Consider the following 18,974-nt stretch of genomic DNA (forward strand, 5'->3'; position numbering starts at 1 on the left):
TAGGAGAAAAGTGCGCAGAAAGAAAAGAAGCGACGAGAAGAAGCAGGAGGATAATGGCGTAGCGCATGGAGAGAGACGAGAGTGAGGAGACGGACTACCCCGTGTTTATACTTCTTTTTTATTCTTGTTCAGTTAGACTGTTAACGGTTTGTCAGCCGACACGCTCTTAAATTACAGAGTTACGGACTGTGAATTGTCGACCGAGCGTGTCTGTTTTCTGCTGCAACTTAAGCTAGCTGAGTTAGCTTAGCCGCCGCCGCCATTGTGGGAGAGACGCTGTCGCATTACTTTCCCCGCACGGACGTCGGAGGAGGCTGCCTGAGCTGAGGAGCTTCAGCGGATGTCGTGGCTGTGTGTGCTGAGGGCCGAGGACCGACTTTTCTCTCTGGTTGGAGAGGTTGTGGATACTGCTGCTCATTGCTACTATTGCTGCTGCAGACGAGAGACCAGAGGAGGATTTCATTGCGGTAGGAGCCGTTTCCATTTTCCCACACGGAGGTACTGTTGTCTGCCTGAGCTCCAACTTTTAATGCGCGCCAACGATCCAAAAGCAAGCTTGCTTAATCAAACTTAAAGAGTGCACTCAGAAACTAAGACAATTTATTAAAGAAATCCCGGGTGTTTTATTTTATTTTTTATTTTTCATATTAAAAGGTTGGCATTTGTATTAAACTATTGTCAATACGTTCTCTAAACTGAGATTCAGTGTTTGTGTGTTTTTGCCTCGTGTTTATGGTGTTTTATGTATTTCTGTTTACATTACTATTAAGACAGTGAGAGTCATAATTTACCCTAGACAGTTAATTTACACTGAGATGTCTCTTTCACTATATGAGTATAAATTTGAGTTTGAGGAGCTTTAATTCTTTATTTAGTGTTAAGTAAAGGGCTTCACATTTCACGAGCCGATGGTGAAAAGGGTTACATTTTTGGGGGCTCGTCCGGGATTGTTTTGAAAAATTGATAACTTTTTTTCCACACCTGAGTCTATATTGAGCTGTATTGCTAACATTTTGCAATATTGAGTGCACTGATAAAGTAATTGCATTTACAGAATTTTTTTTCTGTCTTGAGCTGAGAAAATGGATGCTACAGAGATTGGGGCTTGGTGTAAAAGGAAGCAGCTAGCTTGTGAAAATGCAGTAATTTTGAGTGATGTTAGCTCTGATGTCCCAGACGATATTCTGCTTCAAGCTTTGAGTCAGGTTAAGGCATTTGGGAAAGCTGAGATAGCTGACCGCTGTTTTGACATAGCTTCCAAAACACAGTTTGTCCTGATTAAGACATCCACTGACCTGACTAAGCAAACCGTACCTGACTTTGTTGGACTTCCTGGAGAGGCCGGGCCTTGGCCTGCTCATGTGCTAACAGCTCCTGTAGAGAGTCAAGAGTTTGAAGCTAAACTGATGTCGTTTCTGGAAAATGAAGGGAAGACTATCACTGATGTTAAAGGCCTACTCAGCCCTTCATCCCTTGATATGAACACTGCACTGATAAATGCCATCAGCTCCCTAGTGGATAAATGTAACACAGTGCCTGCTGATACTTACAGTTACCGAAAGCTCCGCCTGTTCTCTGGAGTAAAACCCACTCCTAGTGGGGAGGAAGAGTATGACGCATGGGCAGAGCAGACAATGAACTTGTTGGAAGAGTGGCAGTGCAGTGACAATGTGAAGAAACAAAGAATAGTGGAATGCCTTAAAGGTCCCGCTGCTGACATAGTGAGATTTCTAAGAGCACAGAGCCCTGATGCAACTTCATATGACTATATGCAAGCTTTGGAAACAGCATTTGGAACAACTGAGAGTCCAGCTGATCTCCTCGTCAAGTTCAGACACACATATCAAAATGAAGGTGAAAAGTTGTCTACCTACCTGTTGAGGCTAGATAAACTGTTACACTGTGTTTTCCGGAAAGGAGGAGTGGAACTGTCTGACATGAACCAGCTGCGCATTGAGCAAGTTGTGAGAGGTGCATTGCAACAAGACATGATCGCACTTCGCATCCGCATGACACACAAGCTGCGAGATCCTCCCACTTTCAATGAGTTGTTGAAGGAGGTGAGGGAAGAAGAGGATATGCTTCAGAGCAGAAATGATGCTAAGAGCACAGTGATGTCACAGTCTGTCACTTCAGTTTCCAAGTCTGCTCCTGAAACCAAAGTCAGTCCTGAAGTGGAGCAGTTGAAAAAAGACATTAGTGTCATGAAAGCTGAAATGCTCAATCTCAAAGCTGCTACAGTTGCAACGCAGTCAGACACCCAAAGACCACAATCTGAAATCCCTGCCAAGACAAAATACAAAAAAAATGCAACCCCACAAAGATCTGGCAATGAAGGGGATAGATCTGGAATATTTTGTTATAGATGTGGGGAGGATGGACACTTTAAAAGAGACTGTGAAGGTGAAGAAAACCTACAAAAAGTCAACAAGCGCCTCATCAAACTGACAAAGAAATCGGGAAACTACCGCGGGAACCAGTAAAGGAACGGCCTGGCTTCCCGGTGGTTGAAACACGTTCCACCAGGTGCATCAACCCAGATGAAAAAGTGGATGACACTATACCAGAAGGCTTAGTGGGCCCCAGCTCTGTTGTATCAGTGCAAATTGAAGGCATCTATTCTAAAGCCATACTCGACTCTGGATCTCAGGTGACTCTACTGTACAGATCCTTCTACGACAGATATTTGACACATTTGCCATTGACACCTATCAGCGTCTTAGAGATATGGGGTCTCAGTCCTGCTGATTACCCTTACGATGGCTATCTGTCACTTAAGCTGGAGTTTTTGGAAGCTGACGTAGGAGTGGCTGAGACCATTGATGCCCTTGTGTTGGTTTGTCCCGACCCAGTTGTGAGAGGTGAAGCTTCCATCATTGTTGGCACAAACACACCAACTGTGAGACGACTGCTCAAATGCTGCAAAGAAAAAGGAGGAGAAAACTTTGTGAGCACCCTACACATGCATCCAGTATTCAAACAAGTTTTCAATGAGCTTTCAGAACTCCCACCTGATGACGACAGTCACAAAAGAGGAACTGTGTGGTTCACTCAAAACAAACCTGTCACCTTGCGGCCTGGAGGAATAGCCAGAGTGACTGGTGTGCCAAAGTTCCGAGGAATGCCGGGCACTCAAGCCATTCTCGTGGACTCACCTGAGGAACCTGCAGAGGAATCAAGGTTTCCAGAACAGCTCCTGGTAAGACCAGAGTTGCAAGCTTCTACTGTTGTGATGTCTAAGAGAATTACTGTGCTAGTCAGAAATGTGTCTTCCCGAGAAATCACTTTGACTAGAGGGATGCCAATTGCCCACTTGTTCCCAGTCGACGTTGTGTCATCATCTCCTGCAAAGGAAGAGTCCGACACTAAGTCAGCTGAAAAAGTGACCCCTTCCTCTTTTAACTTTGGAGACTCGCCTGTCCCTGAGGAATGGAAGAAAAGATTGGTCGAAAAAATGATGGAACGCAGTGAGGTTTTCTCTACTCATGAGTTTGATGTAGGATGCAGTAAAAGCACACAGCACACTATCAAAACCACTGATGACAAACCATTTCGAGAGAGGTCTCGCCGGCTGGCGCCTGCAGATGTGGAGGCACTGAGACAGCATCTGTCACAACTGAAAGATGCAGGGATCATCACTGAGTCACGTAGTCCTTATGCCTCGCCAATTGTGGTGGTGAGAAAGAAAACCGGAAAAATAAGGATGTGTGTGGACTTCAGGACTCTAAACCGCCGCACTGTACCTGACCAATACACAGTGCCAAGAATCGAAGATGCTCTGGCTTGTCTCAGTGGAAGCAAATGGTTTAGTGTTCTAGACCTCCGCAGTGGTTACTATCAAGTGCCTATGAACGAAAGTGACAAAGAGAAGACAGCTTTTATCTGTCCTGCTGGCTTCTATCAATTTGAACGAATGCCACAAGGAGTGACAGGAGCTCCTGCAACTTTTCAGCGAATAATGGAACAAACTGTTGGAGATATGAACTTGCTTGAGGTTTTGGTCTATCTCGATGATCTCATTGTGTTTGGGGCGACGCTTGAAGAGCATGAGACCAGGTTGTTAAAGGTGCTCGACCGCCTCAAAGACGAAGGTCTCAAGCTGTCACTGGATAAATGCCAATTTTGTCAACCGTCAGTGACTTATGTTGGGCACATCATATCTCAAGATGGTGTATCAACAGATCCAGGAAAGACTGAAGCTGTAACCACATGGCCCAGACCAAGCACTGTGACTGCTCTGCGGTCGTTCCTTGGGTTCTGTGGATACTACAGACGCTTTGTGAAGGACTACTCCAAAGTAGCCCACCCCCTCAACCAGCTGTTGTCCGGCTATCCACCAGCTGCCAAGAAATCCAAAATGAAACAGGGTGACACCTACCTAAATCCATCTGAGCCCTTTGGTTGTAGGTGGGATGAAAAATGCGAACAAGCCTTCAAAGAGCTGAAGCGGAGGCTTACTCAAGCTCCTGTGCTGGCTTTTGCAAACCCACAGCTACCCTATGTGCTACATGTGGACGCTAGTCAAGAAGGACTAGGTGGCGTGTTGTACCAAGACCAAGGTGAAGGGTTAAGACCAGTTGCTTTCATCAGTCGCAGCCTTACCCCATCTGAGAGACACTACCCTGCACATAAATTGGAGTTCCTGGCACTGAAGTGGGCAGTCGTTGATAAGCTGCATGACTACTTGTATGGGACAAAGTTTGAGGTGAGGACAGACAACAACCCGCTGACATATGTGTTGACATCTGCCAAGCTGGATGCAACAGGTCACCGCTGGCTTGCTGCATTGTCTACCTACAATTTCAGTCTCAAGTACAGATCGGGTGTTCAAAACATTGATGCGGACGCTCTCTCTCGCCGTCCACATCCGACACCAACTCAAAAGCAAGAATGGACAGACATACCTGCCACAGGTGTGAAAGCTATGTGCCAGATGTCTGTGGTGACTATAAAGAGGAACTCATTCTCAGGAAGAGTGATTGACCACTTGGGGCTCTCTATGCAGGCTATCCCACAAGCCTACTGCAATCTGACTACCCTGTGTGTCAAGGAAATGCCTGTCCTGAGTCCAGTTGAGCTGTCAACGGCTCAGCAAGAGGATCCTGGCATCAGTCAAGTGTGGTCAGCCCTGAGCCAAGGAGATGTAACCCAAGTTGACAAGACAAAACATCGAACCTGTTCCCTGCTTTTGAGAGAGTGGGATCGGTTAAACATGAAACAAGGAGTCATGTACCGAGTCACAAGTCCGCCTGGCAAATCCAGCCGTTTTCAGCTAGTCCTGCCAGAAAAGTACAGGAACATGGTAATGAAATCACTGCATGATGATTCAGGTCACCTGGGCCTTGATAAGACCTATGGCCTGATCAAAGATCGTTTCTACTGGCCTCGGATGAAGTCAGATGTTGAAGAGTACTGCAAATCCTGTGTGCGGTGCATAAAGAGGAAGACCCTTCCAAAGAAAGTTGCTCCTCTGTCTCATTTGCAAAGTAATGGCCCACTGGACCTTGTGTGTATGGACTTTCTGTCTATTGAACCAGACTCGAGCAACACAGAAAATGTTCTGGTCATTACCGATCACTACACCCGCTACGCTCAAGCTTTTCCAACGAGGGACCAAAAGGCCTCTACAGTGGCAAAAGTGTTACTTGAGAAGTATTTCATTCACTATGGACTGCCAAAGAGAATGCACAGTGATCAAGGGAGAGACTTCGAGAGTCGCCTTATCTATGAAGTACTGAGCACACTTGGGGTTGAGAAATCAAGAACGACACCCTATCATCCTCAAGGGGACCCTCAGCCTGAAAGGTTTAACAGGACATTGTTAGACATGTTAGGGACCTTGGAGCCAAACAAGAAGAAAAAGTGGAGTCAATACATTTCACACCTCGTCCACGCCTATAATTGTACTCCAAATGAAGCCACTGGGTTTTCACCATATTTCCTGATGTTTGGGCGTGAAGCCAGATTGCCTGTGGATCTATGTTTTGGAACATCCAGTGATGGCACACAGCAGAAAACTTATCTCAAGTATGTTACTGACATGAGAAAGGAGTTAAAAGCTGCTTACGAACTTGCAGAGTCCCTTGCTACCAAGCAAAATGATGGCAACAAGAGGAGATATGACAAGAAAATCCGTTTCTCACAGCTATTGCCAGGAGACAGAGTCTTGTTACGGAACCTAGGATTACAAGGAAAGCATAAGCTGGCAGACCGCTGGGCCTCAAACCCGTATGTTGTGGAAAGTCAAATGCCAAACTTGCCAGTGTTCCGGTTGAGACCAGAAGATGGAAATGGACCCATCAAAATCCTCCATCGAAACCATCTCCTGCCACTCGCACAAAAGGTCTCCCCTGATCAAGTCCCTGATGTAGACCCTACACCTAGTAGGAGAGTCCTTCGACGGAGGAAAAAGAGGCAACACAGAGAACAGTCAGGAAAGGAAAAGACACAACAGGTGACAACAGATGAGGAATCTGGAAGAGGAGAGATCAGACCAGATGATGCTGCTGGAAATGAGTACACAGACTCAGAGGATGAGGAATATGGAATGTGGTATGAACTATCTGTTGACCCTCTCAAGTGTAAGACGGATGATGAAATGTCGGAACCATTCAGTCTGGATCTGGATGTTGTTTTCGATGATCAAGTTGGACAACAAGAAGCAGTTGAGCAAGGAGTGACACAGGACTGTGTGGAGGAACAAGGAATGGATAAAGGAGGAAATGGACCTGAGTCTGGAAAGACAACAGGGAACATTGAGTTACAAGAGACAAGTGAGACCCAAGAAAAGACTGAGAGAGATGAAACACTGGACGTAGAGACTCCCTTGTCACAAAGAGACACAGAGACTGACACTGACACTGACACTATGACTAGACGAACTCAGAGAGTCAGAAGACCCCCCTTAAAGTTCACATATGATGCCCCAGGGCAACCCAGTGTCATAGCAGCCCCTGCAGTGAGATATGTTTCTTGTTTTTACAAGTATATAGGTGTCCCAGTGGTAGCCTAATCATATCAGTTATTCTTGTTTAACACTCACTTACCAAATTGTGCCATGGTTGTTTATGTTTTGAAAAACCAAGTCATGAGGGCATGCCTTACATTGGTGGGGGGAGAGTGTAATAACCTGATAAATATCAGTTATATTTAGATATTGTTTTCTTATCATTTAAATGTGTGGATATTTTCAAGTGTTGATGAGATGCCTGATTATTATTCAGTTGTCATGGTTACACTCAAATTCACATGATAAATAAGAGGTTAAAATATATTTAATTTGCAGTTAAAATATGTGCCTTTAAAAATGTATTTCGTTGCTGGTTCGATACTTTAAAAATGTTAAAAGTTGTATTTTGTAGTGATGATCTATAAAGTTTCATTTCCGGTTCACCTGGGTGTGAGAGGAAGTAGGAGAAAAGTGCGCAGAAAGAAAAGAAGCGACGAGAAGAAGCAGGAGGATAATGGCGTAGCGCATGGAGAGAGACGAGAGTGAGGAGACGGACTACCCCGTGTTTATACTTCTTTTTTATTCTTGTTCAGTTAGACTGTTAACGGTTTGTCAGCCGACACGCTCTTAAATTACAGAGTTACGGACTGTGAATTGTCGACCGAGCGTGTCTGTTTTCTGCTGCAACTTAAGCTAGCTGAGTTAGCTTAGCCGCCGCCGCCATTGTGGGAGAGACGCTGTCGCATTACTTTCCCCGCACGGACGTCGGAGGAGGCTGCCTGAGCTGAGGAGCTTCAGCGGATGTCGTGGCTGTGTGTGCTGAGGGCCGAGGACCGACTTTTCTCTCTGGTTGGAGAGGTTGTGGATACTGCTGCTCATTGCTACTATTGCTGCTGCAGACGAGAGACCAGAGGAGGATTTCATTGCGGTAGGAGCCGTTTCCATTTTCCCACACGGAGGTACTGTTGTCTGCCTGAGCTCCAACTTTTAATGCGCGCCAACGATCCAAAAGCAAGCTTGCTTAATCAAACTTAAAGAGTGCACTCAGAAACTAAGACAATTTATTAAAGAAATCCCGGGTGTTTTATTTTATTTTTTATTTTTCATATTAAAAGGTTGGCATTTGTATTAAACTATTGTCAATACGTTCTCTAAACTGAGATTCAGTGTTTGTGTGTTTTTGCCTCGTGTTTATGGTGTTTTATGTATTTCTGTTTACATTACTATTAAGACAGTGAGAGTCATAATTTACCCTAGACAGTTAATTTACACTGAGATGTCTCTTTCACTATATGAGTATAAATTTGAGTTTGAGGAGCTTTAATTCTTTATTTAGTGTTAAGTAAAGGGCTTCACATTTCACGAGCCGATGGTGAAAAGGGTTACATATGTATGACCCAAAAGCTGTTCAGTAGATTTCAGATCACACCAAAATGGACTCTGTCAGTGACGAAACATCAAACACATAACGGTGCTAAATTGCACTTTCCTCACTTCAGTGCTGAAAGGTTGATGAAAAATCTTTGAAGAGATGTCCATTCTGCTTTTAAGAAAAAAAAAAAATCCAAAACCTTGAAGGCAGAGTGATCTTATAATAAACAATAGTGCTTTTATTGGCAAGGTCATTCATTCTGGAGTCACCTTTAGAAATTGAATATCAAACTGACAAACTAGAGAGATTTTTCTCATTAGTTGGACAATTAGCTTGTGGTGTATTCATTACAAGGGGGCTGTCACGCCATTAATCATCTAGAACAATGTAAGAACTATACCTGAGACTGTGCCCTTAGCAATGCACTGCAAGCTTTTCTCCACTTCTCTGCGTTCCAGATGAGATTACTCTCCTGGTTCGTGAGATGCTTCATGCTGTCCCTTCCCTGTTCTTCCCACCCCAATCCTTCACCTAGTCCCCCAAACTCCTCACCGTCCCGTCTGTCCCCTGGTTTCACATACAACAATCATGCCTCCCTCTGTGGCCCTTGTCCAGAGGAGAGTGTATTTGGCTGTTGCACCAAACCTGCTTGAGATCAAAGGAATGGGGAGGGAGTCCTGCTAGTAGCTGATTAACCTGCTGGCGCGCTGCAGACACAGTCCTTTAGCTCCTTGAGCTCCCTTGCAGCCCTATCCACACTCCTTCCCAGCTGGCTGTAAACTGAGCTCTTGACTGTTTTTTCTCAGAATACTAAAAGGTAGAAAGGAATGATGGAAAGATAGCTGAGCGACGGAGAGGAAAGTGAGACAAGCTTGAGCTTTACTAAAGCACTTTGGAGCATAAGTGGCCAAATGAATGGTTCAATGTAATTATGGGCGTTTGCTCCTTATGTGCAATTTTAATCAATAGGTGGGAAAAGTGCAATTCGAAATCAGGTATGCAGTAAATAACTGAACCAAGAGAGAAATTAAATTAGACGCTTTAAGATGCTATTTATTGTAGCGAAATACTCTATGGTCACACCCTCAGTCAGGTGGTCCCCATGAGTGTGTGTGTGTGATGTTGTCGATAGATAAATCACCTGGGAGAATTCTAGCAGCCAAAATAGAGACATTCCAGACGACCTTTTCTCACAATTATGAAGCCTTGCCCTTTCACGTGTGTTATAAACGATGCCGCATTGGTGCCTTTTTTCCTCCAAACACCTTCCCACCTGAGTGGCATCGTGGTGTCAGTCATAATTCTACGCAGGCTTCACAGTCTTCTGTCATACCTCAAAGTGTTGGAGCTGAACGTCTCAATTCTCAGCGTCGACAGACTCATGATGCCTTTCAGAGGGAATGCCTCAGCGATTGTCAGACAAAATATTGCATCATGGCGCAAACACACCAAGAAATCATATCAGAATTAATGCTAAGCACACATGCGACATTCCCTGTAAAAGGTGCCCTTTTATCCGTAATTCCCATAAACCTGGAACATGTTAGCCACAGTCTCAGAAGAGGGGGCTGTGGCAGCTGGGGTGTAGTACTTTTTTTACCCAAAAGGCCTCCCACCATGTCAGTAATGATCTCATTTGTATGCATTGTCCCCCTCAAATCTGTGTCACCGTGGGACTTTCCTCCCAATAGATCTGCAGTACTTCAAATTACCACTCCCTTCTCCCTTCTCCGTGCCCCCTCCCCGTGCTCGCCTGTAAACCTGCTGCACAGCTCCTTCCTTTCAAATAAGCTCCTAAAATGAATCATTCCATGGCCCTTGAAATGTAAAAGCAGGTGGTGTCCATTGGGAGAATTAGGCCTCATTAATTACCCCTAATTTGCTTCGAAGAAGGGCAGTAAATGCACGTCTACCCTTTCAAGCACTTTGCCTTTCTTCTGTCTCTATTATGTAATGTGATGAATGTATTATAGGACTTGTTATGTAGACTGTGATGTATTTTCTGTGTTTGTTACAGGTTATTTATGCAGTGTGTCTTTTCCATGACTGCTATGGATATGTGTTGTGCTTTTAATCCATGGATATTTTCTTACATATAGGTGTGGAGTGTGCTATATAAATATGAATTTTAAAAGGTTCGACTAAAGCTAGTTGAAAAAAAAATCATTATAAAGCTTTTATAAATATTTCTAAACAAAGATAAAACTCATTCTAAACCACTGTATAAATGTGTGATGTCTGTTGCTGTTGCCAACTGTTTCAAGCTGTTTGTTAAACTTTCAAACTTTAAAGGCAACAGCGACATTGAGCGCTATCAAATGGCAAATAAGAAAATCCCGTTCAAATATACCCGGCCAGTAGAAGATTGGCTTCAGGAGAAAGGTAAATCTTTATCGAACTTCTAGAATGTTTTTCTTTCTTTTTTCTGTCATTTCATTGGCTTGTTCCCTTTCAACCTCTGAGAATGAATAACCACCCCTTAAACCCTTTAAAAAACTGGTAAAACAGAGCGTTGTTTGTTACTTTTTTGTTCTTTCCTTTGTTTTTTTTTTATTTTTCTTCCCCCGTTTTTGTCATTGTCATCTTTTTAAATTTTGTTGATTCATGGTGTCCAGTTAAAGGGACTGGGAAGAGATTTTTACAGTGAAACAATAAGATTTTAAGTATCAGGTACTCCTAATCTTTTTTTCTTTTTTTTGCAAAATTGACTAGGAGATGGCATTATCTATGCTGCAACAGTAGGCCGATTGTTTTGAGAGGAGAATTAGCTCCCATGGCTCAAATCCTCTGCAATGTTTGAGAACAAACTAATCAGCGGGCATATCCCCCTGAAAAATTTCCAAACAGCAGGTGCTTTTCCCTGCTGCAATTTATCTGATTGTAGTTAAACACATCACACATGATAAAATCCTCACTTGTTTGGTGATGGAGAGCTAATTGGAGCCTTTTTGACAGCAAAGCGTCACAGCGAGCCTGCCAAGGTGCACTGCGCCCTGATAGAGTTGCGCTTTCAATCACAGGGACGATCAAGTCGGCATGTTTAAAACATGTGCGGGGATTCAAAAGTCTCCTCTCTTTTTGGTGCGTGTGAAATTTTTTTTTTTTTTTTTTTTTAGTCCACATAATATCATTATAAACTGCATTTAAAGTTCATGGCACATAAACTTCTTAACCTGATTATAAAGTCCCTTTAACAATCGCTAAAGCACAGATAGGTCTGATAAATGCCATTACTGCTGCATGCATGACTCCACACGTGCTATTTCATTTTTGCCTTGTGGTATGAACGTCTTGCCCCCGTCATTCCATACCCGACATATTATGCATTATAATTGTGCACATGCCGTAAATATAACAAGCTTGCTGTGCTACGTGTCTGTAAATTATACCAGTGAGATTTTTAATTATGATTCCTGTATCATGAAAGTTTGGTGTGGTTTCATTTCATAATTAATGCATGAGCAGCGTGTTTTGACAGTGATATTTAGGCGTCTCCTAATGAAATTCACCACGGCATGGAGTGAGTGTGTATTGCTCATACTTTATCATAATATGCCAAAGCCTGTATATGTATTTATTAATCATTTTACCGCACAAGTCCACTGTTTTGTCCAGAGAATATTAAGAGTGCCCGTGGCACGTGTTCCAGCTCATTTTTCAAACGTTTTTTTTCACACCTGCATGTGTTTGCTCCCTGATGATAATGCTGCATTAGCTGCATAGTGTCTGTAGTTTTCAGCGTTCGCAGTCTCTTTCAGTCTCTTTTTCTGGTTTATCAAAGGGAAAAAGCCTTCCTACCGTAGATAGCAGCGCGTATAGCTGCAGTCTTTTATGAACAGAAAGGTGGGGTTGTTGAGAACAGATAATGTGGTTATTTTTTTCAGTGTAAAAGCATGTTGCATCACCAGTACGTATTTAACCATTTCAACTCCATCAACGCTCATGTAATCAAGCAGTAAATCAGTAGTGTTAACAAAGTTAGTCTTTGTTGAAGTTTTCTGTTAATGCATCTGTCTCGCACTGAAGGTGTAGTTCCTCTTAAAGGTGATGCATGTCAGAATTAGAACTTTCCGATTTTTCCATTATAAACATATTAACGCTCGCTTCCCTCCCCCCTGCGCCAGGCCGGCAGCTCACAATCTTCAATACCCAGGCCACTATCTCCATTGGTGGGAATGACCGGAAGCGACCCTACCAGGGCCAGCTCTCCGGTCTCTACTACAACGGCCTCAAGGTCCTCAACATGGCCGCCGAGGGCCACGTCAACATCAAGGTGAACGGCAGCGTGCGGCTCGTGGGCGACGTGCCGACGAGCAGGGGTGCGGCACGCACCACCACCTCGGTGCCGCCGGAGATGTCCACCACCTTTATCGAGACCACCACCACACTCTCCACCACGACCACCCGCAAACAGCGCTCTCCACCCACTATTCAGGTAAGGCTGATGGGAGACGAGCACAGATGTGTGCCTCTGTGTGTTCTAATGCTTGAAGAAACAGGGAATAAACAGGGATGCCCTTGAGATGTTCAAGAACTCCAGTACATATGCAGACTGACCTTGTGTCTAATAAATATCCCAGTGCATAAATCCCTGTTTAAAAATCTGAAACTAAAGTGAGTTGTCGTTTTACTCTAAAGTGTTGGTACAGATTAAAGAAACAAGATATAACCGGCTGCTGTTTCCAGCGTCATATTTACCGTACAGATTAGAGAGTAGTATCAGTCTGATTGTGATAACTCAACAAGAAAGTAATAAGCGTGTTTCCCAAAATGTCAAACTACGGACTTAAACCCACTGCTTACCATTCAGAGAGTCGAGTGGTGTGCCGTTTAATTGCATTTTCCCTTGTCTGAGATACGGTTACCCGCTTTCCGAGTGGTATGAAACACAGCCTGAGTCTGGGGGTTGAATGTTTTGTTGTCTCGATAATAAGGTCTAAAAAATGTAAAATGTCAAAAAAACAAACATCCTCTTGTCCGTCCTCCACTATTTTATGTGTTCTGTGACTTTTCTGCGACTGTGCGTGGGCGGACTGTGGCCACGCTGCTTTTTTCCCTGCTTGATCAGTCAAGGTCAGGATACTGTATTTCTCATTCTATCAGGGATTGAAGTGCTGCTGTTCATTGAGGTGTGCAAAGCCGGCTTCACCACTGCTCCCTTTCTCTGCATTTCTCCTTTTCTCTGTCTGTCTCTCACTTTCCCTCTCTCTGTCCGTCTCCATCTGTCACTCACCCAATCCAGCCTAACAGAGGCCTTTCTCCAATACGTCCCGAGTCCAAGCCAATGAATGTCACCGCCGTGCCAAGAAAGTAATCACGCCGAGCGGTCCTTTGACACCCAAAGGACAAATTCAACCATTCGTTGTTCATATTAAAGCAATAACTCTCCCTTAGGAGTGAGACAGGGTTGTAGGAGAGGCTGCTCGGTGGACGCCAGACTGGGACCACTGTTATGAGCCTCTTCACCTCGACAAGAGATTGCCTGCCGTGCAGTGATGATGGCCCTACATGTCAGTGCTGATACTTGTACAGTGTGTCTCCATCAGTGGAAGTGTGTGGGGAGTGCCAGAGTCAGAGCCGTTAGAAAGCCGCTAAATACCCTGTGATTTGGACAGAACTGGCAAAGAAAGACCCGCTGTCGAGCCTTCATATGTGGGCTCTGCAAGTCTGAAGCAAAAGCCAAGCAGTCCATACCCGTTCTGTCTGCGTCTGGCATCGATAATGCGCAATGATGATGACTGAGCTGAGATACATTACACCGCCGTCTCTAGCACCGCCAACAAGGTCACATCAGATAAGAAAAAAACATGGCATCGCAGGGAAAATGGCATTTTGTGTCATAGGCTATTAATATCAAAGGAAGTCAATAAAGTTCTGTGTGCCATGAAAGAGCTTTTATCCAAAGCACTCTCTTTTTCAAGGTGAAATGATGAAGCCATACCTCATTTGTCAGTGCCCAGTATGCGGCCGTTAGATGCCGGGTGATGCGTTTCGGTAACTTAACAATAAAAATGTAGTTTTTCGCCCTCACTAACTTTTCACTGTACTTTTGTATTCCTTGTGAGGGCGCGCCTTGTCCATTCTTCTTCTACAACCTCCCATGGCAGCGTCTGCTTTGATTCACACCGCTCTGTCATAGAATTTCATTTGCCAAGGCCTTTAATTTTGCTGTTCCCTAGTTGGCTGTCAAATAGCGTGCTGTGAGAAGTAAAGAGAGGACCTGTACCAGTTTGGCAGATTTCTCCACCCCTCAGGGTAGTATAGGGGAGTTGAGGGACTTGAGCTATCATCAGTGATATACTGCAGTGCTGAAAGAGAGCTATAGGTATCTGACACGGTGCTGGACTCGAGCGGCTGTGTGTGTGTGTGTGTGCGTGCAGCTGTTTTAGGAGGAGGGTGTGTGCACCCACGTGTCGACTGAAATGTGTGTGTTTTGGTATCTTCTTGCACGTCTATTTTTGGTCCACTTCACCAACACTAGCTGTTTCTTTTTCAGAGGTGAGAAGTGACGAATCCCTCGACATCTCAGGATCAACAGAATGAGAGACAGGGGTGGGAAGTGGAGAGAACCAATCTCACGCTTAATTAATGACAGCTCTGCTGGGACGCACCGACACGACAGACACGTTTCATCCTCTCTCTCTCTCTCTCTCTCTCTCTCTCTCTCTCTCTCTCTCTCTCTCTCTCTCTCTCTCTCTGTCACTGTGTTGCGTGGACACTCTGTAGATCAGGTGGTCCATTACGGGACCAAAGACTAAGGAAACATTTCACTTCAGCTTAACCCAAAGAGGTGAATCAAGTGTACAAACACTGTTTCACTCTGTATCTGTTTAGTAATTGAATCCTTAGCAAGACAGATCATTTTGTAATGTATTTTTTCTATAAAACGAAGTGACTCTGAGAAGATTAACATTCGCTGTAACAGCGATTTTAATGAGTTTTTGCCACCTTATATCCATTTATTCATGAATATTATAAATGGTCTGAGCCCTGGCACCAGATGTGTCAATGAGCTGGCTCATTCCGAAGATCACACCCACCGCCCACCCACGGTCTTGCTCTCAAAGCCGACTCATCATTCTGTGTTTCATCCATTTAACAGTCGGAACATCTCTTTGATCATGTGCATCAGAGGTGGGGGGGGGGTGACTAATGCTAACCGTGTTAGCTTTAGCTGCATGCCCTCGACACACACGCTGCATATAGCCGTGGGAATGCACGCACAGAGGAAATGCTAACATAATGGGGGAGGTAATGCTTCTTGTCGCACTGCTGTATGTAAGATACTCACTTCAGTATCTGCTCTTTATCATGCAGGAGTACAACTGAAAAGTTGACCCTGAACAAATCTCCGAAAAGCCCTTTACTTTTCTCCATTCCATCATCATAAATATTAATTAGTTCTTTATTGACTTGGCAAGACAAGTAAATAAGGTCTTGAAAAGGAGTAATGCAATAGTCAATATATATAAAAACAAGAATAATGGAATAAATATTGTCCTGCAATAAATCTATTTACTTTAAGATGTGTTTTAGTCTCATAGTCTCAACTTGTTCTCTGCCAAAGAATAAACACTTTGACATTAACTCTCTCTGAGCTCCAGTGCTCATACAGTAAGTGGTTTGTGTTGAAATTCAAATGAATTGACAATAATTGTGGAAGTTTTGGACAATTAAACTTCTACTAGTAGCTCTCAGCATGAAAAGCCAGTAAGGAGATGGGAGATGATCTCTTATTAAAGGGCAACTCCGCCAATTTTCCACATCAAAGTCTGTTTACAAGTCTTGTGGAGTGCCACTCTACATGTGGAAAAAAGTTACATAAAGCCTTTTGCGCCTCCACAGGGAGCTGTGCAAATTCGGATAAATTGCTTAAAGTGATGTCACTTGAGGCAACAACTTGGGTCTGAAGACTACAAGTTTGAAAATGAGAAAAAAAAAAGTTTGAAAGAAGTGAACTTAGCGGACCTCTGTAGCCCGCTCCTCGTCTCTGTTTGAGGCTAGTGCCTTCAAGCTGCATTAGCAGTGAAGAGCATGACACACCTGAATCGACGAATGATTTTTGTCAGATGTTGAGTTGCATCGTGGGTGAAGAAGGAAGAAGAACGAGCGGAGCAAAAAAGATGTTACCTGTGGTCCTGCTGCATCGATTTGGATCCTTTTTTTGAACTGTCCATCACAGTTCTGACAAGTTGTGACGAGTTCTGCTGAGTGCTCCTGCTGCTCTGTCCCCTGTCACTGAGCCAAAGTGATGGGAGCTGTTAACTTGTACAATAATTGAAACTTGTGCTCCCACCCCTCTTGAGTGCCCTTGTCTATCATTGCATATCTCAGTGAGTTGTTAGCAGTTGCATGTGTGATTTTTCAGATCTTAAGTCATCTTGGGTGGCCTAGTTTTTTTTTTTTTTTTTAACAAGAAAAAGTCAGAAAAGACTCATTGCGTGTAGCAGATCTGTGTTTTGTCATATTTCTTATCCTGTTAGTCCTTCAGTTTATCTTGTGGCTCCTTCAAGGAAGTCACGCCCCACCTGCTTTGGAAGTGTCATGCTCTTCAATCAAAGTATAAGTAAATGAATATATTGTATTGTATATATATATCATATATTTACTCAAATCACAGTAAAGTAAAGCAGGTGCACCTCGTCATGGGGCTACCTAAGCCCTTCAGCTCTGCAACGTTCTGGTTGAACCAAAGAGCAGATTTTACGCTTGCTGGTTTGATGTGGATAGTCATTTCGGGAACGCTCATTTATGCAAGCCTCTCTATCATGGGAGATCAACGTCTCTCGTTCTCAATTAACTCGCGCTGCTGGCCTGAGATGTTTGGGAACAATTAGGGAAGGAGGCTGCAATCTAGAGTTCCGTGGGGGAAAACAGCTGAGGGAGAGACACTGAAAGTGATTTGCATGGTAGCTGTGTTAAAGAAATTGCTCGCGTCCATCATCTTCAACTGGCCTGGTGCTCAGGAGACGGGAAAATTAGAGGTAAATTGTTTGCAGTTTAATTGGGCTTCTTCTGCTGAGAAGTGGGAAATAACGGCGTATCGATGAGCTTGGATACACAGCACATGATGACAATAATGTTACATTGAGTCCACGTGGAGTGTGGGATTTCTGTATTTTAAGATTTTGATAGATAGTGTGAGGTGGGGATTTGAGAGACCGGTCAACTTAAAGCAAAAGTCATGAACCAGAATCCACTCGTTGCACACTAGCTGTCACGATGGCCACTTTTTTTTCCCCCCTCACTGTTTTCCTCGACTCGCTGCTTCACTCTGTCTGTCTACAGTACATCAAGGATGTTGCTTAACGCCTGGGGATATATGATAATCACTGATTTATTCTCTCTTCAAGAGGCAGCGAGGAAGGTGCTGTGCGGCATGCTGCGTGTCTCCACGTGGTAGTCTGCTAGATGATGTTTGATGAGCGGGTTCATCAGCTTGTGTGTGTGCGTGCATGCATGCACAGGTGTGTGTGTGAGCATGACTGCGTAGGCGGCTCTGCTCCACTTCTCCACCTGCTGTCAGTCGTCTTTTCTTTTCAGTTAGTTAGTCTCTGTGATCACCTTCCCTCACAACCAGACCTGCCAGTAATTGTGTAAAGGTCAAACTAGTTTGCAGATGATCCGTGGGATGCTGTTTTTTTTTTTTTCTCTTTTCATCAGTATCCATCTTTCTACCTTTCTTTCTGGGAGCCCTGCTAGGCACCCTGGCTCCCGGTGAATTCTGGGAGATGAATGCTGGAGGTCTGCTGTTTGCTCAGTAGGTCCAATTAGAAGACAGCAGACTGATGGGGACCCTGCTGGTTGTGGCTCATTAAGACAGACACACATGCATACGCTGACACTCACACACATGCATACACAGTTTGTACAAGGATCTCTTAATCTTTGTCTCACATGTGTGCATACGTGCACAACTAAATTAAGCTGCCATTACTTTGTGCACACACACCCACAAAAATCTGTCAGCCCTTTCGCTGCCTCATCCACCGGCATTGTCAGAGAACAGAAGCACAGTATCAGAGGATTTTCAGTGTGTGGTGCCAAATAGTTCCCCCCTACTACCAACATGACAAACTCATTCCAGCACTGTCATGGATTGTCTGCCGTCTCTGTTGCCGGCGTGTGTGTGTGTGTGCAACATTCAGTTGTGACTTTCCTTATGAATTTTTCATGTCACTTGGTGTGCAAGAGAATATGTACAAGGAGCTCTTTCCATTAGGCTTCTCAGTGTGAACGTGTTTGTAGATGTTGGCAATTTCTTGTCTGTAGGTCATGTGTTTGTTTCTTTGTGTGTGTGTGTGTGTGTGTGCGTGCGTGCGTCTGTGTGTGTGTTCGGGGCAGTTTGTCTCTCAGTGTGTGAGAACCAGCAGCTAGCTCCAGGGGTTTTTGAACCACGGGGGTTTTTGTAATGGATGTCCCCCATGCCTCACAACACAGCTTATATAGATCCTCCGGGAACGCTTGTGTGCGTGCGCGTGCGTGTGTGTGTGCGTAAACCTGCTGTCTCGTCAGCCTCCGCTGTCACAGCAGGGCACTCACACACCAAGGGGCCAGTTACACACACAGACAAACACACACTGTGCGGCAGTTTGTTTCCGAGCTGAGCGGCAGGACATCAGCACATGCTCTGGGTGGTACGCAGGCTCACCT

At 44.3% G+C, this 18,974-nt stretch overlaps 1 protein-coding gene across 1 annotated transcript in view; it reads left to right on the forward strand.

Moving 5' to 3' along the window:
• The window catches only part of nrxn3b (neurexin 3b), a 274,415-nt gene that overhangs the window by 230,259 nt on the left and 25,182 nt on the right, over positions 1-18,974 (forward strand). The window contains exons 21-22 of the mRNA XM_076756314.1: positions 10,614-10,703; positions 12,446-12,756. Of these exons, the coding sequence (XP_076612429.1) occupies positions 10,614-10,703; positions 12,446-12,756 (401 nt within the window). The remainder of the gene's footprint in view (positions 1-10,613; positions 10,704-12,445; positions 12,757-18,974) is intronic.

The sequence above is a fragment of the Chaetodon auriga genome, chromosome 18 (assembly GCF_051107435.1).
Source record: "Chaetodon auriga isolate fChaAug3 chromosome 18, fChaAug3.hap1, whole genome shotgun sequence".
Taxonomy (NCBI): Eukaryota; Metazoa; Chordata; class Actinopteri; order Chaetodontiformes; family Chaetodontidae; genus Chaetodon; species Chaetodon auriga.